Source organism: Mercurialis annua, linkage group LG1-X (assembly GCF_937616625.2).
Source record: "Mercurialis annua linkage group LG1-X, ddMerAnnu1.2, whole genome shotgun sequence".
NCBI classification, from domain to species: domain Eukaryota; kingdom Viridiplantae; phylum Streptophyta; class Magnoliopsida; order Malpighiales; family Euphorbiaceae; genus Mercurialis; species Mercurialis annua.
The window spans coordinates 21461010-21484607 of record NC_065570.1 but is presented as its reverse complement, the minus strand read 5'-3'; the positions used below and the strand labels follow the sequence as shown (position 1 = coordinate 21484607).

At 35.1% G+C, this 23598-nt stretch overlaps 1 protein-coding gene and 2 long non-coding RNA genes across 10 annotated transcripts; 1 reads left to right on the top strand and 2 right to left on the bottom strand.

Moving 5' to 3' along the window:
* Nucleotides 1-301: 301 nt before the first annotated feature.
* LOC126666834 (uncharacterized) lies at nucleotides 302-1075 on the top strand. Its single transcript, XM_050359713.1, has 2 exons — nucleotides 302-378; nucleotides 745-1075. Exons 1-2 carry the CDS (start codon nucleotides 302-304, stop codon nucleotides 1073-1075), a joined length of 408 nt encoding a protein of 135 aa, XP_050215670.1.
* A 10197-nt stretch (nucleotides 1076-11272) lies between these two features.
* LOC126666062 (uncharacterized) lies at nucleotides 11273-14265 on the bottom strand. Of its 5 annotated transcripts, XR_008790969.1 has the most exons (4): nucleotides 14102-14265; nucleotides 13929-14011; nucleotides 11494-11573; nucleotides 11329-11346 (listed from the first exon to the last, which is right to left on the bottom strand). It is a non-coding gene; the product is annotated as an uncharacterized LOC126666062 (long non-coding RNA). The 5 variants fall into 5 exon arrangements; XR_008790968.1 differs by having other exon boundaries at nucleotides 11273-11573; XR_007637749.2 differs by lacking the exons at nucleotides 11329-11346; nucleotides 11494-11573 and adding an exon at nucleotides 12765-12846.
* Nucleotides 14266-18162: 3897 nt separating this feature from the next.
* On the bottom strand, nucleotides 18163-21781 carry LOC126666063 (uncharacterized). 4 transcript variants are annotated; one of them, XR_007637756.2, is made up of 4 exons: nucleotides 21159-21487; nucleotides 20986-21068; nucleotides 19819-19922; nucleotides 18163-18630 (listed from the first exon to the last, which is right to left on the bottom strand). It is a non-coding gene; the product is annotated as an uncharacterized LOC126666063 (long non-coding RNA). The 4 variants fall into 4 exon arrangements; XR_007637752.2 differs by having other exon boundaries at nucleotides 19819-19903; nucleotides 21159-21484; XR_007637751.2 differs by lacking the exon at nucleotides 19819-19922 and having other exon boundaries at nucleotides 21159-21467.
* Between the last annotated feature and the right edge of the window lie 1817 nt (nucleotides 21782-23598).

The following is a 23598-nucleotide window of genomic DNA, read 5'->3' as shown; positions in this document are numbered from 1 at the left end:
GATCACGGCGAACTACCAACAGACAAAACCGAAGCCATTCGGATCATCAGAAAATCTGCCAACTACTCATTTCACAACGGAGTTCTTTACCGAACATCCTTAACTCATCCATGGTCAAGGTGCGTCTCGCCCCAGACAGGAGGATCCATCCTAAAGGAAATCCACGAAGGAATATGCGGAGCACACGAAGGAGCAATCACCATAGCAAGGAAAACAATACTCCAAGGATACTACTGGCCAACCATCAAATAAGATGCAAAAACGTTAGTTAAGAAATGTGATAAATGCCAAAGACACGACAATGTCAGTCGCAAACCAGAAGTACCTCAAGGATCAATGGAAAGCCCTTGGCCATTCGCCACATAAGGAATTGATATAGTTGGAGCGTTCGAGACCGGAAAACGTCAATTGAAATTCCTAATCGTCGCAATAGAGCATTTCACAAAATGGGTAGAGGTAGCGCCAGTTGCAACCATCACTGCAGCTAGAGTAGAAGAATTCTTCAAGAACGAAGTAATATGCCGATTTGGCATACCCCACACCGTGATAGCAGACAACGGCAAACAATTTGACTGCAAGCGATTCAAGGAGTTCTGCAAAGGGCTAATGATCAACTTGAAATTTACTTCGGTGGCGCACCCTCAAACAAACGGAATGACAGAAGTCACCAACCGAACCATAGCACAAGGAATAAAAAAAGAGGCTTTCTCAGTATAAGGAAAATTGGGTAGAAGAACTATACAGCGTTCTGTGGGCATACAGAACGACTCCTAGAAAGGGGACAGGCGAGACACCTTTCAGACTCGCCTATGGCACTGAAGCGGTAATCCCAGTAGAAATTGGCGTACCCAGCATCAGGGTGAACTACCTGGAAGAAGAAACCAACGAGGCTAGAACAAGACTATGTCTAGTCCTACTAGAGGAAAGAAGAGATGAAGCAGTAGTCCGAGCCACTACATATAAGAAACAAGCTGCAAGATATCATAACAAGAGAATAAATTCGAGAGAATTTCAAAAAGGCGATCTAGTCTTACGGAACGCAGAAATTGGCAGAGGAAACGCAGGAGTAAAGTAAATGCAAGCAAATTGGGAAGGCCCCTACATTGTAGAAGAAGCTACTGGCAAAGGCGCATATAAACTAAAGACAATAACCGGATCCATGGTGCCCATATACTGGAATGTAGAGCACCTGAGAAAGTATTATCAATAGATTAATTCATGGCATGTACTTATTCCCATTTTTGAAATAAAAGGCGATTCGGCGTTGAGAAGTAAATTTTAAAGGCTCGCTCGAGTCCTAATATATACAATTTAACAAGAATCGTTTGAATCTTAGTTAAAAATAATTTAGACTTGTCTGAGTCGAAATAAAAATAAAAGGATCCAATCAGACCTACAAATAAATCACACACCAACGGAAGTTTAGATTAACTTCCCAAAATAAAGAGCGAGTTTAGATTAACTCTACACGACTAAACAAAAGAAAAACAATGGTCAAAAGATCATTATATTAACAAGAAAAAATTACAAAGGATCCGCCTAGATCCGATACAAAAAAGGAAAAAGGAAAACAGAAAATAAAAACTAAGCTTTTTTCAAAGCATCCTGTTTCTGCTTATCAAGCTTCGCCTTCACTTCCTTCGCCAAAGAGGCAGGATCCAATTGATTGACACCAGAAAGATTGATGCCAGGATTCTGCTCCCGCAGCTTCGCCCCGATCGCCAAACCGGTACTGAGTCATGACTTGGGAATAAAAGCTCCCAGAGTCACCCAAACGCCGGCGGAGACGTCCCTCTTCTTTCTTCAGATCATCCCTCTCCTTAGTAAGAGCATCTGAAGAAGACTTTAGAGACTCGATCTCATCAGACAAAGTCTGAACCCGAGCCTCTAAGGTGGAAATCTCCTGACTCTTGGCAGATACGGAAGAGCGCAGCTGTTGGATCAGATCAGTCGTTTTTCCAGCCTCCTCTTCCATCTTCTGTTTTTCGGACAGCCAGGATTCAGAACCTTTCTGAAGTTTCTTCAATTGATCCACCGCATCCCTTCGGCGACGCTCCAAAACAGCGATGGATTGGACCACCTACAAAATAAAGCAACAAAATAAGAAATATAAAGCAACAAATCAAGATGAAAAATAAAATAAGAAAAACATACCGAAAAACCGCCAAGACAGGCGAACTCAGCCAAACTGTCGCAACAGGAACCTGATCGCCAGTAACAGGAGCAAGACCGACCGAATCAGGCGACGGATTTAGTACGACGATAGGAGAAGGGTTGGGAGCACCGCTGGTGACCTCGCCCATATCTACAGTCATATCGACATGAAAATTATCAAGCAAATGTTCAAGAGAAGTCGACATCCTACAAAACAAAAACATAATAGCAAAGTTAGAAAAATACCTTCTAAGGGAAGACCCGCCAAAATTATTTCACGGCAACTTAAATATTGTTCTAAAAGAACGCTGTACTTGGGATTATCAAAGCGATAGTCCGACAACAAAGACAAGGCGAAATCCTTCTCCCCATCGGTCAAATCAGGAACATCAGTAAGTGAAACCTTACTAGAAGTAAAACTCCGCGAAAAAGAAGAAAAAGAAGAATGTTGAACCAAGAAAAATTTAGGGGTCCAACCCTTCAGAGAAGACGGAAGACTAAAAAGAGACCGATTCGGTCGACCACTAGTAAAAATAAATTCCTCACCCTTTCGGCGGGAGAAAACATAAAAATAATTAAAAAGAGCAAGCGAAGGCTCCTGCATCCTAACCCTACAAGATTCCATAAAAGAACAAAGAAGGCGAATCGCGTTGGGATGAAGCTGACCCAAAGGAATACCTAAATTACGACAGACCTCTACGATCAAAGACTCTAGAGGGAACCTAAGACCCGCCAACAACTGTTCATGGAAAATTACTATCTTTGAAGGCGAATCGGTGCTATGATTCGCCCGATACGATTTTCCAGGTCTCAAAATAACATATGATCCAGGAAAATTAAATTCCTCGGCGTAGCTAATTATCTGTTCTCTCGACAAGAAGCTGCGGGTATATTCTAACTCATCACGAGCACCCTTCGCCCCCTCGGTTACTTCTGACATTTTAAAAATTTAAAAAAGGGGAGGAAACAAGGAATGATAGCAAAATTAAAGTTCCAAAAGATCAAAAGAAAGAAAAAACGAAGAACATGAAGAACAAGAACAAGCAGAATTAAAACCGCAAAAGAAACCAAAAACCAAAACAAGAAATCAAATTAACGAAAAGGTAAATACCTCGCAAGCAAATATGCAGGATCAAAAGAAAGATAAGGAGCAACTCGAAAGCGAGGAATCTTGAAGGCAGAGAAGGAACACACACAAAGTTTGAAGAGAATTTTCTTTTATGAGAATAACAGTTACAGAAAAAAAGCAAAAATGGAGGAAAAAGAAAGATGAACACTTATATATCCTAAGGCAAGGAAGTTGAAAAGACGAGATCCTATAATTACAAAAGAGGACCAACAAATGGCGCACGAAGACACTTGTCCTTCATCCAGTTATAACCCTTTGCTGAAAGGCGACAGGTGGCAACACAAAGAATCTTACCAGAGAAGAAACGTTATCCACAAATATATGAAACGGCTCGCCAGGAATATAAAATGACTCGCCCGAAATATGAGAAGACTCAGCTCCAAAAGAGCTAAAATCTACTAAGGCATGAATACCAAATTACTTCAGCTAACTTGCGGGGGGGCTAATGATGGATACCGAATCCTACAGTAAATAGAATGGAGCCGAGTCACATGAGATCCACTCTCGGATGATACCGGACTCCCCAAGATGGCCTGAAGGAGATACCGAATCCCCTGAGATTCGGTAGTACACCAACAAAGACCGAATCCCACAAGATCCGCCTAAAGCGCGTTAAGTCCGGGATTCGGGTAGACCGCCAAGAATGGAAGTACTCTCCTATTCAGGACACAAACACCGAATATGGAAGGATAAGCTCTACCTTAGGAAGATAAGACTATTTAGGAAGACGTTCTCAAATAGGACTCTTATCAGATTAAGGTAGATCTCGACAAATCAGGAGAATCCCTACTATATTGCCGAATCCCTACAAAGTAGGATTCACTTACCTATTATGACTCTACAAGGTATATTCGACTACTATAAAAGGAGCACGAGGTATGCCTACAATCACAATTACATTCATATACATATAACGCTGCTCAAAGCTCTAAACTGACTTTAGCATCGGAGAGTTAATCGGACAACCACCGTCCGGTTAGCTTCTACCCTGTTTTGCAGGTCATACTCACCGGCTCAGAAGGCAGACTCCATCAGTAGTGTTTGTAAACTTTTGGCATAAATTGCTAAAAAGGTGAAACACTTGGATTTTTTTGTAACCTTTGGCTTAAATTCCTAAAAATGGGAAACGCTTGATTTGTTTCAGAACGTTTGTAAACGTTTGGCTTAAATAGCTAAAAAGGTGAATCGCTTGGATTTGTTTAGTAACGTTTGTAAACAATCGGCTTAAATCGCTAAAAAGGTGAAACGTTTGGATTTATTTTATAACGTTTATAAACGTTTGGCTTAAATTGCTAAAAAGTGAAAGGTTTGGATTTGTTTCGTAAAGTTTGTAAACGTTTCGCTTAAATCGCTAAAAATGTGAAAAGTTTGGATTTGTTTCGTAACATTTGTAACCCTTTCGCTTAAATTGCTAAAAAGCTGAAACGCTTGGCTTTGTTTCGTAACCTTTGGAAATGTTCGGCTTAAACTGCTAAAAAGGTGAAACGCTTGGATTTGTTTTCATAATTTTGTAAACGTTTGGCTTAAATTGCTAAAAACGTGAAACATTTGGATTTGTTTCGTAGCCTTTCTAAACGTTTGGCTTAAATCGCTAAAAAGGGGAAACGTTTGGATTTGTTTCGTACCGTTTGTAAATGTTTGGCTTAAATCGCTAAAAAGGTAAAACATTTGGATTTGTTTTGTAGCGTTTGTAAACGTTTGGCTTAAATTGCTAAAAAGGTCAAACGCTTGGATTTGTTTCAAAACGTTTGGCTTAAATTGCTAAAAAGATAAAATGCTTGGATTTTTTTCGTAACGTTTGTGAACGTTTTGCTTAAATTCCTAATAGTAAAAAATTTGAATTTTTTTTCGTAACCTCTGTAAACGTTTGGCGTAAATCGTTAAAAAGGTGAAACGTTTGGATTTGTTTCGTACATTTGTAAACGTTTGGCCTAAACTGCTAAAAATATGAAATGTTTGGATTTGTTTCTTAACGTTTGTAAACGTTTGGCTTAAATCGCTAAAAAGGTGAAAAATTTGGATTTCTTTCGTAATGTTTGTAAACGTTTGGCTTAGATCGCTAAAAAGGGGAAACGTTTAGAATTCTTTCGTAACGTTTGTAAATGTTTGGCTTAAATCGCTAAAAAGGGGAAACGCTTGGATTTGTTTTGTAACGTTTGTAAACGTTTGGCTTAAATTGCTAAAATGGTGAAACATTTGGATTTGTCTCTTAACCTTTGTATACGTTTGGCTTAATCTGCTAAAAAGGTGAAACGTTTGAATTTGTTTCATAACCTTTGTAAACGTTTGGCTTAAATCGCTAAAAAGGTGAAATGTTTGCAAACGTTAAGTAAATGTTTGGATTTGTTTCGTGATGTTTGTAAACGTTTATCATAAATAGCTAAAAAGGTTGCACGGTTTAATTTGTTTCGTAACGTTTGTAAACGTTTTGCTTAAATCGCTAAAAAGGTTCAACGTTTGGATTTGTTTTGTAACGTTTGTAAATGTTTGGCTTATATCGCTAAAAAGGGGAAACATTTGAAATTGTTTCAAAATGTTTGTAAACGTTTGGCTTAAATCGCTAAAAAGGTGAAACATTTGGATTTGTTTCGTAAGGTTTGTAAACGGTTGGCTTTAATTGCTAAAAAGGTGAAACGGTTGGATTTGTTTCGTAACGTTTGTAAACATTTGGCTTAAATTGCTAAAAAGGTGAAACACTTTGATTTGTTTCGTAACGTTTGTAAATGTTTGGCTTAAATTGCTAAAAGGTGAAACATTTGGATTTGTTTCCAAACCTTTTTAAATGTTTGGCTTAAATCGCTAAAAAGGTGAAACGTTTGGATTTGTTTCGTAACTTTTGTAAACGTTTGGCTTAAATAGCTAAAAAGGTGAAACGTTTGGATTTGTTTCGTATCGTTTGTAAACGTTTGGCTTAAATCGCTAAAAAGGTGAAACACTTGGATTTGTTTCGTTATATTTGTAAATGTTTAGCTTAAATTTCTAAAAAGGTGAAACGCTTGGTTTTTGTTTCGTAACGTTTAGCTTAAATTGCCAAAAATGTGAAACGTTTGGATTCAATCGCTAAAAAGGTGAAATGATTAGATTTTTTTTGTAATGTTTATAAACGTTTGGCATAAATCGCTAAAAAGGTGAAACGTTTGGAATTGTTTCATAACGTTTAAAACGTTTGCCTTAAATCGCTAAAAAGGGGAAACGTTTGGATTTGTTTGGTAACGTTTGTAAACGTTTGGCTTAAATTGCTAACAAGGTGAAATGTTTGGTTTTGTTTCGTAATGTTTGTAAACGTTCGGCTTAAATTGCTAAAAAGGTGAAACATTTGGCTTTGTTTCGTAACCTTTAGAAACGTTTGGCTTAAACTGCTAAAAAGGTGAAACGCTTGAATTTGTTTTCGTAATGTTTGTAAACGTTTGGCTTAAATTGCTAAAAACGTGAAATATTTGGATTTGTTTCGTAGCCTTTCTAAACGTTTGGCTTAAATCGCTAAAAAGGTGAAACATTTGAATTTGTTTCGTAGCGTTTGTAAATGTTTGGCTTAAATCGCTAAAAAGGGGAAACGTTTGGATTTGTTTCGTAGCGTTTGTAAATGTTTGGTTTAAATCGCTAAAAAGGTAAAACATTTGGATTTGTTTTGTAGCGTTTGTAAACGTTTGGCATAAATTGCTAAAAAGGTCAAACGCTTGGATATGTTTCGCAACTTTTGTAAACGTTTTGCTTAAATAGCTAAAAAGGTAAAATGCTTGGATTTGTTTCGTAACGTTTGGCTTAAATTCCTAATAGTTAAAAATTTGAATTTGTTTCGTAACCTTTGTAAACGTTTGGCTTAAATCGTTAAAAAGGGGAAACGTTTGGATTTGTTTCATACGTTTGTAAACGTTTGGCTTAAACTGCTAAAAATGTGAAATGTTTAGATTTGTTTCATAACGTTTGTAAACGTTTGGCTTAAATCGCTAAAAAGGTGAAACGTTTGGATTTGTTTCGTTACTTTTGTAAACGTTTGGCTTAAATAGCTAAAAAGGTAAAATGCTTGGATTTGTTTCGTAACGTTTGGCTTAAATTCCTAATAGTAAAAAATTTGAATTTGTTTCGTAACCTTTGTAAACGTTTGGCTTAAATCGTTAAAAAGGTGAAACGTTTGGATTTGTTTCATACGTTTGTAAACGTTTGGCTTAAATTGCTAAAAATGTGAAATGTTTGGATTTGTTTCTTAACGTTTGTAAACGTTTGGCTTTAATCGCTAAAAAGGTGAAAAATTTGGATTTCTTTCGTAATATTTATAAACGTTTGGCTTAAATCGCTAAAAAGGGGAAACGTTTGGATTTCTTTCGTAACGATTCTAAATGTTTGGCGTAAATCGCTAAAAAGGTTAAACGTTTGGATTTATTTCGTAACGTTTGTAAGCGTCTGGCTTAAATAGCTAAAAAGGTGAAACATTTGGATTTGTTTCGTATCGTTTGTAAACGTTTGGCTTAAATGGCTAAAAAGGTGAAACACTTGGATTTGTTTCGTTACATTTGTAAACGTTTGGCTTAAATTGCTAAAAAGGGGAAACGCTTGGTTTTTGTTTCGTAACGTTTATCTTAAATTGCCAAAAATGTGAAACGTTTGAATTCAATCGCAAAAAAGGTGAAATGTTTGGATTTGTTTCGTAATGTTTATAAACGTTTGGCATAAATGGCTAAAAAGGTGAAACGTTTGGATTTGTTTCGTTACGTTTTAAACGTTTGCCTTAAATCGCTAAAAAGGGGAAATGTTTGAATTTGTTTCATAACGTTTGTAAACGTTTGCCTTAAATCGCTAAAAAGGGGAAACGTTTGGATTTGTTTCATAACGTTTGTAAATGTTTGGCTTAAATAGCTAAAAAGGGGAAACACTTGGATTTTTTTGTAACGTTTGTAAAAGTTTGGCTTAAATTCCTAAAAATGGAAAACGCTAGATTTCTTTCAGAACGTTTGTAAACGTTTGGCTTAAATTTCTAATAAGGTGAAACGCTTGGATTAGTTTAGTAACGTTTGTAAACGTTTGGCGTAAATCGCTAAAAAGGTGAAACGTTTGGATTTGTTTTGTAACGTTTATAAACGTTTGGCTGAAATCACTAAAAAAGGGAAAGGTTTGGATTTGTTTCGTAACGTTTGTAAACGTTTGGCTTAAATCGCTAAAACTGTGAAGAGTTTGGATTTGTTTCGTAACATTTGTAAACCTTTGGCTTAAATTGCTAAAAAGGTGAAACGCTTGGCTTTATTTCATAACGTTTGTAAACATTTGGCTTAATTTGCTAAAAAGGTGAAACGCTTGGATTTGTTTCGTAACGTTTGTAAACGTTTGGTTTAAATTGCAAAAAACGTGAAACATTTGGATTTGTTTCGTAGCCTTTCTAAACGTTTGGCTTAAATCGCTAAAAGGGGAAACGTTTGGATTTGTTTCCTAACCTTTTTAAACGTTTGGCTTAAATTGTTGAAAAGGTGAAACGTTTGGATTTTTTTCGTAACGTTTGTAAACCTTTGGCTTATATTGCTAAAAAGGTGAAACGCATGGCTTTATTTCGTAACGTTTGTAAACGTTTGGCTTAAATTGCTAAAAAGGTGAAACGCTTGGATTTGTTTCGTAACGTTTGTAAACGTTTGGCTTAAATTGCAAAAAACGTGAAACATTTGGATTTGTTTCGTAACGTTTGTAAACGTTTAGCTTAAATCGCTAAAAATGTAAAAAGTTTGGATTTGTTTCGTAACATTTGTAAACCTTTGGCTTAAATTGCTATAAAGGTGAAACGCTTGGCTATGTTTCCTAACCTTTGGAAACGTTTGGCTTAAACTGCTAAAAAGGTGAAACGCTTGGATTTGTTTTCGTAATGTTTGTAAACGTCTGGCTTAAATTGCTAAAAACGTGAAACATTTGGATTTGTTTCGTAGCCTTTCTAAGCGTTTGGCTTAAATCGCTAAAAAGGTGAAACGTTTGGATTTGTTTCGTAGCGTTTGTAAATGTTTGGCTTAAATCGCTAAAAAAGTAAAACATTTGGATTTGTTTTGTAGCGTTTGTAAACGTTTGGCTTAAATTGCTAAAAAGGGCAAACGCTTGGATTTGTTTCGAAACGTTTGTAAACGTTTGGCTTAAATTGCTAAAAAGGTAAAATGCTTGCATTTGTTTCATAACGTTTGGCTTAAATTCCTAATAGTAAAAAATTTGAATTTGTTTCGTAACCTTTGTAAACGTTTGGCTTAAATCGTTAAAAAGGTGAAACGTTTGGATTTGTTTCATACGTTTGTAAACGTTTGGCTTAAACTGCTAAAAATGTGAAATGTTTGGATTTGTTTCTTAACGTTTGAAAACGTTTGGCTTTAATCTCTAAAAAGGTGAAAAATCTGGATTTCTTTCGTTATATTTGTAAACGTTTGGCTTAAATCGCTAAAAAGGGGAAACATTTGGATTTCTTTCGTAACGTTTCTAAATGTTTGGCTTAAATCGCTAAAAAGGTTAAACGTTTGGATTTATTTCGTAACGTTTGTAAGCGTCTGGCTTAAATAGCTAAAAAGGTGAAACATTTGGATTTGTTTCGTATCGTTTGTAAACGTTTGGCTTAAATGGCTAAAAAGGTGAAACACTTGGATTTGTTTCGTTACATTTGTAAACGTTTGGCTTAAATTGCTAAAAAGGGAAAACATTTGGTTTTTGTTTCGTAACGTTTATCTTAAATTGCCAAAAATGTGAAACGTTTGAATTCAATCGCAAAAAAGGTGAAATGTTTGGATTTGTTTCGTAATGTTTATAAACGTTTGGCATAAATGGCTAAAAAGGTGAAACGTTTGGATTTGTTTCGTTACGTTTTAAACGTTTCCCTTAAATCGCTAAAAAGGGGAAACGTTTGGATTTGTTTCATAACGTTTGTAAATGTTTGGCTTAAATCGCTAAAAAGGTGAAACATTTGGTTTTGCTTCGTAGCGTTTGTAAACTTTTGGCTTAAATTGCTAAAAAGGTGAAACACTTGGATTTTTTTGTAACGTTTGTAAAAGTTTCGCTTAAATTCCTAAAAATGGAAAACGCTAGATTTCTTTCAGAACGTTTGTAAACGTTTGGTTTAAATTTCTAATAAGGTGAAACGCTTGGATTAGTTTAGTAACGTTTGTAAACGTTTGGCGTAAATCGCTAAAAAGGTGAAACGTTTGGATTTGTTTTGTAACGTTTATAAACGTTTGACTGAAATCACTAAAAAAGGGAAAGGTTTGGATTTGTTTCGTAACGTTTGTAAACGTTTGGCTTAAATCGCTAAAACTGTGAAGAGTTTGGATTTGTTTCGTAACATTTGTAAACCTTTGGCTTAAATTGCTAAAAAGGTGAAACGATTGGCTTTATTTCATAACGTTTGTAAACATTTGGCTTAATTTGCTAAAAAGGTGAAACGCTTGGATATGTTTCGTAACGTTTGTAAACGTTTGGCTTAAATTGCAAAAAACGTGAAACATTTGGATTTGTTTCGTAGCCTTTCTAAAAGTTTGGCTTAAATCGCTAAAAAGGGGAAACGTTTGGATTTGTTTGCTAACCTTTTTAAACGTTTGGCCTAAATTGCTGAAAAGGTGAAACGTTTGGATTTTTTTCGTAATGTTTGTATACGTTTGGCTTCAACCACTAAAAAGGGGAAATGTTTGGATTTGTTTCGTAGCGTTTGTAAACGTTTGGCATAAATCGCTAGGTGAAATGTTTAGATTTCTTTCATTACGTTTTAAACGTTTGGCTTAAATCGCTAAAATGGAGAAATATTTGGATTTGTTTCGTAACGTTTGTAAAAGTTTGGCTTAAATTGCTAAAAGGGTGAATTGCTTGGTTTTGTTTCGTAACGTTTGTAAACGTTCGGCTTAAATCGCTAAAAAGGTGAAACTTTTGGATTTGTTTCGTAACGTTTGAAAACGTTTGGCTTAAATTGCTAAAAAGGTCAAACTCTTGGATTTATTTCATAACGTTTGTAAACGTTTGGCTCAAATTATTAAAAAGGTGTCACGACCCAAATTTATGAGCCGCGACCGGCGCTAGGGAATGGGAGTGGTAGCTCCAAATCCCGTAGCAAGCCTAAAAACCTGTGTAAATTTTTTTCGCAAATCAAAACATATTTCATATATTAAAATACATGTGACCCCATTTACAAATAATATCAGAGTTAAAAACGCGTTATACAAAATTCTAGTTAAAATATCTAGACTACTGCGGACTGCTAGAATAAAAACCTTCTTTTTCTTCTTATACAAATGACTTCCGAGAATTAAAACTTCGGAAGCTTAACTCTTCAAATCATATCATACCATCCCTGAAAAATGGGAGGAGCAACGGGGTCAGTATAAAACTGAGTGAGTTCACCAAATTACACGCAATATCACATAAAGGGTTAAAACATTTGAAAACCCATTTTATATATAGAAAATACTCTTTTGAAATCATATTGCATACTTTATCTACTTTCCTTCATAACTCTTTGTTTATTTCATAAACTTATAGTTTATACGTATTTGGCATCTTCGATTTCTTATTATGGTGTTGATATTTTTCTTTCTCGTTTTGTTGCATTAGTTTTCAACAGAATCTTAAATCTTAGTTTATATCATCATGATTCTAAGTCGAATTAAATCATTGGCAAGTCTCTTGTGACTTGATCCTTATGGTTGGGTCCCGAGATAGTTCAACCGAGTTACCTTCAACCATATGGTACAGTCCCGAGATAATTCAACCGAGTTACTTGTACCATTTCTCAATCCCAAACGATCGATAGGAGTCCCGAGATAATTCAACCGAGTTACTCCTTAGACACGGGTCCCGAGATAGTTCAACCGAGTTACCTTCGTGCCTACATTCGGACTCTGCACCCTGCAGGTCTTTTGAACTTAATTGTCGATTCATATGATTCCTATTGACATTTAGTAGGAAAGTTTATTCCATATTGCTTCACGATCTTGTCTCGTACAATTTCTCGATGTATACTTACTTTTTATTTCGTATGAGTCCCAAGGACTATTATCGAGAATGGATGAGATACAGGTCCCGGGATAATTCTACCGAGTTTAACCTTGTATCTCAGTTCTTATTATTGGGTGTACCATAGTACAATTCTCGTTTTACGTTTACTAATTGATTTTATATTTTTCGTTCTGTTATATTGATCCTTTATGGACCATGGCATGCACATTACAATCTACACGCATACATCTATCACACGCACGTATGGGTATTTATTATGTTTGATAGTATATATCGGAATGTACTATATTTTTCGTATTTATATTTGGTTCGATTCATGTCATTTTACTTTACCCATCCCCGGTGCATTAACATTTATGTTATTATCAAAATAATACATTGCGAGAAAACATCATTTTTAAAGCATACATACGTATACATTTTAAAACAAACAAACATTTCAAATATAAAAATATTCATATAGCTTTTCGTATTAAAATACGTAGCTTTATGAATATTGACGAGTAATTTAAAGTGTACTCACCACTTGTTATCCAAATTCTTTAAATAAGCACGACGATATCTCGATCCATTCGCCTCGAGCCTTATCGATAGTCGCTTCTTCGAGTCTACGCAATTTCGATAACGCTACGAATTAATAAAATTTCTAAGTATAATTAATTTATCAAAAAGCTAATTTTCTAGTCTACTTCGGCTAACAAAACTCTTATCTAAAAATAGTCCGACCCCAAAACAAAATTGACATTCTTAAAGTTTAGAATGTCGCCTTCAACTTTCGTTTAGGTCTCGGACCATGAAACGCACCCGAAAGTGTCGAAAACTAGCTCATAAGTTATTTCCTGGGAGCTGTTTACAAGTGCAGGGCAGACTGCACAATAATTTGTTCTATCCAAAATGAACATCCTAGAGTCCGATTCAACAAAAACTCAAACTTAGACAATTATAGTTAACATCCTTAAGTTTCCGTACCAATAAACGGAACTTAATTTGGACCCATACAGCCCGAGATATTGCCCTTGCAATATCGCTGTTTGCAAGACATTTTATGCAAAACGTCAATTCAATTTAGAACTTATTACGCAACAAGATTAACTATTGATACCGAATTATAACCTCAACATAATTCAGACACCTCGATTAAGCCATCTCTTAACAACTTATTCAATTCATTTCAAACCATTTCTTTCCACTTTTCTATGATAATACACATATCCGCATAACCATCTTTGTGCATAGCACGGCTGCCTACACCGACTACAACCAAAGATTTATTCAATTAACCTATCAAATAGCCATATTTTTCTCTGAAAATTTTATAGAACTTATATAGCATATATTTCTAAGTGTATTCCAAAAATTAGGCCAAACTAATGTGTTTAAGGTCCTCAAATAATTAACTTACAGCAGCAGCCTTACACAATTTGCAAACAGAGCACTAGGTGCTATTTAATTTTTATCTCAATATCAGAAACATGCAAAATTCTGACATTTTTTATACACCAACTTAACTCATATACTCAGAACATATAAAAATTCCAGCTCAAACAAACATTTCTAAGTATTTCGAAAAATTCTAGTTGTAGACAGCATCAATTCAACACCAAACCAGAAAATCCAACTTCAAACTTAACCAATACTCCACTCAATTCAATCAATTCATTACCAAAAGTCCAAAATTCTGAATTTATACCTTTTCTTGATGGGATAACCCTTTGGTTGAATGAATTCCTCCATGAACAACCATCAAAATACTCCCTTCAAGCTTTCAATAACCTATGAACATCAAACACCATAAAACCTCAATTCCTCAACCAAAATCGAAATAAAAACTCTGAAACCCTAATTATATACTGAACTTATTACCTTAAATTGATACTATATATCAGTAGAGGATCCTTCCCTCGTTCCGTGGCCACAAGAATCGCTCAATTCGGATCAAAATTGAGTGAGTTATGACCATTTGAAATTTGCTTGATGTTCTTCCATGGAGAAAGGGTGAAGGACGAATTTTAGGAGCTGAAAATGATATGCTTGATGAGTTTAAACTCATATGCAAGTGTCTTAAATAGGTGAGGCAAAAGTCTCCTTTAGTCCTTGAGTTTGTCACCTCCTCAACTTTCACTTTATAACTTTTATTTCGTCCAATTTAGTCCAGTAATCCTTTAATCATTCGATTCTCGATAAATTCCGTATTATTTATTTCCCAAATAAATAACAATAGTATCATACCTTATAATATCACTTTCCAATAATTTATTTTGGCAATTTTGGCCAAAAACGCTCAAATTTCCATTTTGAGCTAACTTGCACTTTTTCTCACTTTTTCGTCCAATTTTCATATTAATGACTATCGATAACCACTTTATCGATATTATTTTCTTATCTTGAGAAATTAGAGTAAAACACAACTTCCTCCGGAAGTTTGTGGTTAAAAGTCCATTTTAGTGCTTGAAGTGGTTAATTTACACTTTCGCCCTTATTCTTAATTAATTGTCAAACTTTCTTCTAAAACGATTTCGTATACTTACGAAACTTTGACGATCATTTATTAATAATATTTCACGGACCTTGCCGTGAATATTATTAGCTCTGGCTTTTCAACTCATTTTATTTTACTTCCTTTTTGTCCCGATTAAATTCAATTTATCGCATAATAATTTTCCAGGTAAATTCTTATTTTACGATAATTCCAATAGACCTTCTTCGGTCTAAGTCCTTATTATCCAATCCTAATCTGATATTCTCGTTCTTAATCTTTACGATTATGCCTCGTGGCACTACACGTAATACCTCAAAAATTTCAGTTATTACAATCTTCCCCCCTTATAAAAATTCGTCCTCGAATTTTCATAATCTTCTTATATTACTTAACCAATCTTTATTCATAACTTATCGTTTTTTTTTTCCACACTTCCGCTGCGATGCCATAATTAATCATTCCCTAACTGTTGACTTTACAGTTAGGTTTATACGGTCTCCCATCTATTACCATCCTTAAATGAAAGTACCTCGATATACTTATCGAGTAACTCCTTATACATACAATTCTAACAATTTCTTGACCCTTGATTTATAATCATTATGAGTCAACCCCTCTTTCTTCAATCGACTACAATAATATCTTCTAGCACGTGGGTTCACGCCTCTTTTGTAACTAACTTCTATGTTCGATTCTCTTATTCTCGAGGTACTCTCGTTCTTACCTTAAGCGTGGTTTCTATTACTTTACAAACGTGTAAAGTAGCGTCGACGTCTTCGTATTCAACATACGAGTCTGCTTTAAAGATTTACAATTCAAATCTCGATACATTGCGATTCGCATTACACTACTCGTCGTTCTATATACTTGTCGTGTTACATACGTATGTTTTCATATAGGCCTAACAAGATGATCAGTCTTGTCCTATGCCTCTATATACAGAGTCCCTGTCTGAGCTTACTTACGTTTAAAAACTTATCCGCTTAAAACCATGATACCTTTCATTTCTCAAATCATGTCATAATTGTGCACCGGTGTGATGACTTCTCTCATCACAAGAGTTGCAATGACACTCCTCTTTTCTTTTCAGACACACAATGTATATGATGCATGTCCTACTAGTGAATGCAATATGGATGTAGTGATGCAATTCTATTCGTGTCAATGCAATGTTTTTATGATTCGTGTCCGGGCACAATTATGTCTTTTCAAAACATTTCATTTCAATCAAATACTTTTCTTTTCATAAAACGGTTTTACGTAAGTTTCTTTCGACATCAGACTCTGTATTTCTATTCGTTCTTATCGTTTGTTGTTTTGCCGTTCGTAATCTATATACATCTTTTGCACATGAAAAGATGTGGTTCCACTCGTCTCGTTCAAACGTCGTTTGAAGAGTACGTTCTAAACGTTCGTGTCTATACTAGACTATCTCGAAAGGTTTAATCGTTATTGAGCTTCTAACGTTCGGACTTCACGATGTTTTCTTCAACTATGCAATCTATTTGATTGTATTTAACCAGAACACATCGTGAGAACTACGTCTTTTAGGAGACAGTTGATTCGCGTCATCTGTGGTATTCCACTTACACGGACTGCGAGTATTCCTTATCATAGTGACCTTGTTGTCCACACCAATTGCATACATTGATTATAGCTTGACCTTTACCCAAGTGACTTCTGCCGCGTTGCGAGCACATGGGATTTTCAAGGTTGGAAATTCTTTGTTCCAAAGACGGACGAATAGTTTCTAGCATCCTTGGCTACTTTCCCTTGTCTATCGTTCTTATGAGTCTGGCTGCATCGCCTTTCGGTCTTTTCACTTTTGTCGTTATTTTTTTGGCGTCTCCTGTTATATTCCTCTCATTAACCTTCATCATATCTTCTGGTCTATGTGATACACTTCGTTTATTTATTCCCGATGAGTTTCTCAATTTATTCAACCTTTCTTACCATATGCTGCCTTTAGCAGTTTCTTTACTTCCACGCCTATCACTTATCTTGATTATTGACTCTCGGGTCTGTTAACCAACTCCCTTTCATTTACTCTTATCTATCTTCTTACTCGTGCAGAGAAGTTTGCTAATTCTTATGGCACTTACTAACATCCTTTATAATCTTCACGATATCATAATCCTATTGATCACTATCTTGTTCGAATCCTCTTTGCCACCTTATTGGCCCCTAACACGTATTCACATTAGTTCCCTTTGGACATTGCTTTTCTTCTTATTATATTCTCACTATTCACCTTATTGCGATTCGTCCTTTGGGTTACTATCTACTGTAACACTAACCCTTGGGTTATACTTTCTGTTAATATCTTACTCTTCACTTCTTTCTAGAAACTCTAGTGTATCCTTTGATCCATCAGACTCCTTTTGGGGTATAACTCCATGTATGCTAATATCCATCTCTATTTGTGTTTCTCTCTTCACGTTGATACTGTCTTTGTATCAACTGCCCCATCATTGGCATACAATTCCTTATATCAGTTATTTCTGCTGTTAACTGATTAATATTGACATTGGGTTGCTGCGGCACTCCTGGTGCCCATATATTTCCACTATGTCTATACCAGGTTCTTCTTGATCTTTGCCTCGTCCCTGGCCTCTGTCGGCCGAATGGATTAGGTTACATTGACCTTCATTACTTCTGGCTTCTCCTTGGGCCTCGTGCACTTACTGTGCAACAACACGTGCTCGAGCAATTCTTTGTTCATAGTATGGCGGATATATATAAAGGAATCACGATGAATTCCTTAAAATATAGCGCATACTAGTCATCACGAATAACAGTCATCCGCGTAAGTTGGATCCTTAGGGATACCTCCTTCCTCTAGGCTTCCTACGATTACATCTCGTATTGCAAGTCTTCTGAGTGTTCTTACTCATTGTAGACTTAGCAAAACATCAAAACATATAATCATGATATCTATGTTCTGCGCGCGTCACTATCGTGGCTATAAGCATATATGTTGACCGAGTCCAAAGAAAATCAGTGTTTCCTAGATTTTCCTCGGTGGCGTCGCGTACTTTAAGTCTTGCGAGCATTCCACTCACTATAGACTTAGCAAAATTAAACGGCATCCAATCAATAAGCGCAAGTTCTATCCATAATAACCATTCATAAACACACATGTCACGTATCGCATACATTATCACAGGCGTACATACCTGTGAGCATATCACTCTCCTGAGTGATCGTGTTTAGTAGCGCATCGCATATCTCATCAATCATATACTATTAAATCAATTAATTCAATCATAGTCCATAACGATATTCTTTTATCATATGAGTCTCGAGAGTATATAACTCTTCGCAGACTATAGATACTCGAAAGCGTATTGCTTACTCGAGTAAACACAAAACACAATTTGTGCTCATGCACACTTCTAACTCGACTCCTAATAGCACGTATAGGAGGGGACGTCTTTGTAAAACGTTTGAAAAATCGATGAAAACATTGATAACGTTCAAAAGACATGACTGGAAATCCCTATAATCCGCAGTAGTTCCTATATATTGATCGACACTTTCCTATACTTCAATCATAAAAGAACAATGGCCTAGGAATTCTAAACCATTGCTCTGATACCAACTTTGTCACGACCCAAATTTATGAGCCGCGACCGGCGCTAGGAAATGGGAGTGGTAGCTCCAAATCCCGTAGCAAGCCTAAAAACCTGTGTAAATTTTTTTCGCAAATCAAAACATATTTCATATATTAAAATACATGTGACCCCATTTAGAAATAATATCAGAGTTAAAAACGCGTTATACAAAATTCTAGTTAAAATATCTAGACTACTGCGGACTGCTAGAATGAAAACCTTCTTTTTCTTCTTATACAAATGACTTCCGAGAATTAAAACTTCGGAAGCTTAACTCTTCAAATCATATCATACCATCCCTGAAAAATGGGAGGAGCAACGGGGTCAGTATAAAACTGAGTGAGTTCACCAAATTACACGCAATATCACATAAAGGGTTAAAACATTTGAAAACCCATTTTATATATAGAAAATACTCTTTTGAAATCATATTTCATACTTTATCTACTTTCCTTCATAACTCTTTGTTTATTTCATAAACTTATAGTTTATACGTATTTGGCATCTTCGATTTCTTATTATGGTGTTGATATTTTTCTTTCTCGTTTTGTTGCATTAGTTTTCAACAGAATCTTAAATCTTAGTTTATATCATCATGATTCTAAGTCGAATTAAATCATTGGCAAGTCTCTTGTGACTTGATCCTTATGGTTGGGTCCCGAGATAGTTCAACCGAGTTACCTTCAACCATATGGTACAGTCCCGAGATAATTCAACCGAGTTACTTGTACCATTTCTCAATCCCAAACGATCGATAGGAGTCCCGAGATAATTCAACCGAGTTACTCCTTAGACACGGGTCCCGAGATAGTTCAACCGAGTTACCTTCGTGTCTACATTCGGACTCTGCACCCTGCAGGTCTTTTGAACTTAATTGTCGATTCATATGATTCCTATTGACATTTAGTAGGAAAGTTTATTCCATATTGCTTCACGATCTTGTCTCGTACAATTTCTCGATGTATACTTACTTTTTATTTCGTATGAGTCCCAAGGACTATTATCGAGAATGGATGAGATACAGGTCCCGGGATAATTCTACCGAGTTTAACCTTGTATCTCAGTTCTTATTATTGGGTGTACCATAGTACAATTCTCGTTTTACGTTTACTAATTGATTTTATATTTTTCGTTCTGTTATATTGATCCTTTATGGACCATGGCATGCACATTACAATCTACACGCATACATCTATCACACGCACGTATGGGTATTTATTATGTTTGATAGTATATATCGGAATGTACTATATTTTTCGTATTTATATTTGGTTCGATTCATGTCATTTTACTTTACCCATCCCCGGTGCATTAACATTTATGTTATTATCAAAATAATACATTGCGAGAAAACATCATTTTTAAAGCATACATACGTATACATTTTAAAACAAACAAACATTTCAAATATAAAAATATTCATATAGCTTTTCGTATTAAAATACGTAGCTTTATGAATATTGACGAGTAATTTAAAGTGTACTCACCACTTGCTATCCAAATTCTTTAAATAAGCACGACGATATCTCGATCCATTCGCCTCGAGCCTTATCGATAGTCGCTTCTTCGAGTCTACGCAATTTCGATAACGCTACGAATTAATAAAATTTCTAAGTATAATTAATTTATCAAAAAGCTAATTTTCTAGTCTACTTCGGCTAACAAAAATCTTATCTAAAAATAGTCCGACCCCAAAACAAAATTGACATTCTTAAAGTTTAGAATGTCGCCTTCAACTTTCGTTTAGGTCTCGGACCATGAAACGCACCCAAAAGTGTCGAAAACTAGCTCATAAGTTATTTCCTGGGAGCTGTTTACAAGTGCAGGGCAGACTGCACAATAATTTGTTCTGTCCAAAATGAACATCCTAGAGTCCGATTCAACAAAAACTCAAACTTAGACAATTATAGTTAACATCCTTAAGTTTCCGTACCAATAAACGGAACTTAATTTGGACTCATACAGCCCGAGATAGTGCCCTTGCAATATCGCTGTTTGCAAGACATTTTATGCAAAACGTCAATTCAATTTAGAACTTATTACGCAACAAGATTAACTATTGATACCGAATTATAACCTCAACATAATTCAGACACCTCGATTAAGCCATCTCTTAACAACTTATTCAATTCATTTCAAACCATTTCTTTCCACTTTTCTATGATAATACACATATCCGCATAACCATCTTTGTGCATAGCACGGCTGCCTACACCGACTACAACCAAAGATTTATTCAATTAACCTATCAAATAGCCATATTTTTCTCTGCAAATTTTATGGCACTTATATAGTATATATTTCTAAGTGTATACCAAAAATTAGGCCAAACTAATGTGTTTAAGGTCCTCAAATAATTAACTTACAGCAGCAGCCTTACACAATTTGCAAACAGAGCACTAGGTGCTATTTAATTTTTATCTCAATATCAGAAACATGAAAAATTCTGAAATTTTTTATACACCAACTTAACTCATATACTCAGAACATATAAAAATTCCAGCTCAAACAAACATTTCTAAGTATTTCGAAAAATTCTAGTTGTAGACAGCATCAATTCAACACCAAACCAGAAAATCCAACTTCAAACTTAACCAATACTCCACTCAATTCAATCAATTCATTACCAAAAGTCCAAAATTCTGAATTTATACCTTTTCTTGATGGGATAACCCTTTGGTTGAATGAATTCCTCCATGAACAACCATCAAAATACTCCCTTCAAGCTTTCAATAACCTATGAACATCAAACACCATAAAACCTCAATTCCTCAACCAAAACCGAAATAAAAACTCTGAAACCCTAATTATATACTGAACTTATTACCTTAAATTGATACTATATATCAGTAGAGGATCCTTCCCTCGTTCCGTGGCCACAAGAATCGCTCAATTCGGATCAAAATTGAGTGAGTTATGACCATTTGAAATTTGCTTGATGTTCTTCCATGGAGAAAGGGTGAAGGACGAATTTTAGGAGCTGAAAATGATATGCTTGCTGAGTTTAAACTCATATGCAAGTGTCTTAAATAGGTGAGGCAAAAGTCTCCTTTAGTCCTTGAGTTTGTCACCTCCTCAACTTTCACTTTATAACTTTTATTTCGTCCAATTTAGTCCACTAATCCTTTAATCATTCGATTCTCGATAAATTCCGTATTATTTATTTCCCAAATAAATAACAATAGTATCATACCTTATAATATCACTTTCCAATAATTTATTTTGGCAATTTTGGCCAAAAACGCTCAAATTTCCATTTTGAGCTAACTTGCACTTTTTCTCACTTTTTCGTCCAATTTTCATATTAATGACTATCGATAACCACTTTATCGATATTATTTTCTTATCTTGAGAAATTAGAGTAAAACACAACTTCCTCCGGAAGTTTGTGGTTAAAAGTCCATTTTAGTGCTTGAAGTGGTTAATTTACACTTTCGCCCTTATTCTTAATTAATTGACAAACTTTCTTCTAAAACGATTTCGTATACTTACGAAACTTTGACGATCATTTATTAATAATATTTCACGGACCTTGCCGTGAATATTATTAGCTCTGGCTTTCCAACTCATTTTATTTTACTTCCTTTTTGTCCCGATTAAATTCAATTTATCGCATAATAATTTTCCAGGTAAATTCTTATTTTACGATAATTCCAATAGACCTTCTTCGGTCTAAGTCCTTATTATCCAATCCTAATCTGATATTCTCGTTCTTAATCTTTACGATTATGCCTCGTGGCACTACACGTAATACCTCAAAAATTTCAGTTATTACAAAAGGTGAAACACTTGGATTTGTTTCGGAATATTTTCAAACGTTTGGCTTACATTACTAAAAAGTTGAACGCTTGGATTTGTTTCGTAACGTTTGTAAACGTTTTGCTTAAAATGCTAAAAAGGCGAAACGCTTGGTTTTTTTTCGTAACATTCGTAAAGGTTTGGCTTAAATTGATAAAAAGGTGAAACGTGAGGATTTGATCTGTAACGTGTGTAAATGTTTGGCTTAAATTTCTAAAAAGGAGAAACGTTTGTATTTGTTTCGTGATGTTTGTAAACGTTTAGCATAAATAGCTAAAAAGGTTGCACGGTTTGATTTGTTTCGTAACGTTTGTAAACGTTTGGCTTAAATTGCTAATAAGGTGAAACGCTTGGATTAGTTTATTAACGTTTGTAAACGTTTGGCGTAAATCGCTAAAAAGGTGAAACGTTTGGATTTCTTTTGTAACATTTATAAACGTTTGGCTGAAATCACTAAAAAGGGGAAAGGTTTGGATTTGTTTCGTAACGTTTGTAAACGTTTGGCTTAAATCGCTAAAACTGTGAAAAGTTTGGATTTGTTTCGTAACATTTGTAAACCTTTGGCTTATATTGCTAAAAAGGTGAAACGCATGGCTTTATTTCGTAACGTTTGTAAACGTTTGGCTTAAATTGCTAAAAAGGGGAAACGTTTGGATTTGTTTCGTACCGTTTGTAAATGTTTGGCTTAAATCGCTAAAAAGGTAAAACATTTGGATTTGTTTTGTAGCGTTTGTAAACGTTTGGTTTAAATTGCTAAAAAGGTCAAACGCTTGGATTTGTTTCGTAACGTTTGTAAATGTTTGGCTTAAATTGCTAAAAAGATAAAATGCTTGGATTTTTTTCGTAACGTTTGTGAACGTTTTGCTTAAATTCCTAATAGTAAAAAATTTGAATTTGTTTTCGTAACCTCTGTAAACGTTTGGCGTTAATCGTTAAAAAGGTGAAACGTTTGGATTTGTTTCGTACGTTTGTAAACGTTTGGCCTAAACTGCTAAAAATATGAAATGTTTGGATTTGTTTCTTAACGTTTGTAAACGTTTGGCTTAAATCGCTAAAAAGGTGAAAAATTTGGATTTCTTTCGTAATGTTTGTAAACGTTTGGCTTAGATCGCTAAAAAGGGGAAACGTTTAGAATTCTTTCGTAACGTTTGTAAATGTTTGGCTTAAATCGCTAAAAAGGGGAAACACTTGGATTTGTTTTGTAACGTTTGTAAACGTTTGGCTTAAATTGCTAAAAAGGTGAAACAATTGGATTTGTCTCTTAACCTTTGTATACGTTTGGCTTAATCTGCTAAAAAGGTGAAACGTTTAAATTTTTTTCATAACCTTTGTAAACGTTTGGCTTAAATCGCTAAAAAGGTGAAATGTTTGCAAACGTTAAGTAAACGTTTGGATTTGTTTCGTGATGTTTGTAAACGTTTATCATAAATAGCTAAAAAGGTTGCACGGTTTAATTTGTTTCGTAACGT

Excerpts from the sequence above, each read along its gene's own strand:
- LOC126666834 (XM_050359713.1), top strand. The coding sequence starts at position 302 with ATGTCAGTCGCAAACCAGAAGTACCTCAAGGATCAATGGAAAGCCCTT. Across the intron at positions 379-744 it reads CCACATAAGGAATTGATATA|CGTTCTGTGGGCATACAGAA; the intron begins GTTGGAGCGTTC and ends AGAACTATACAG.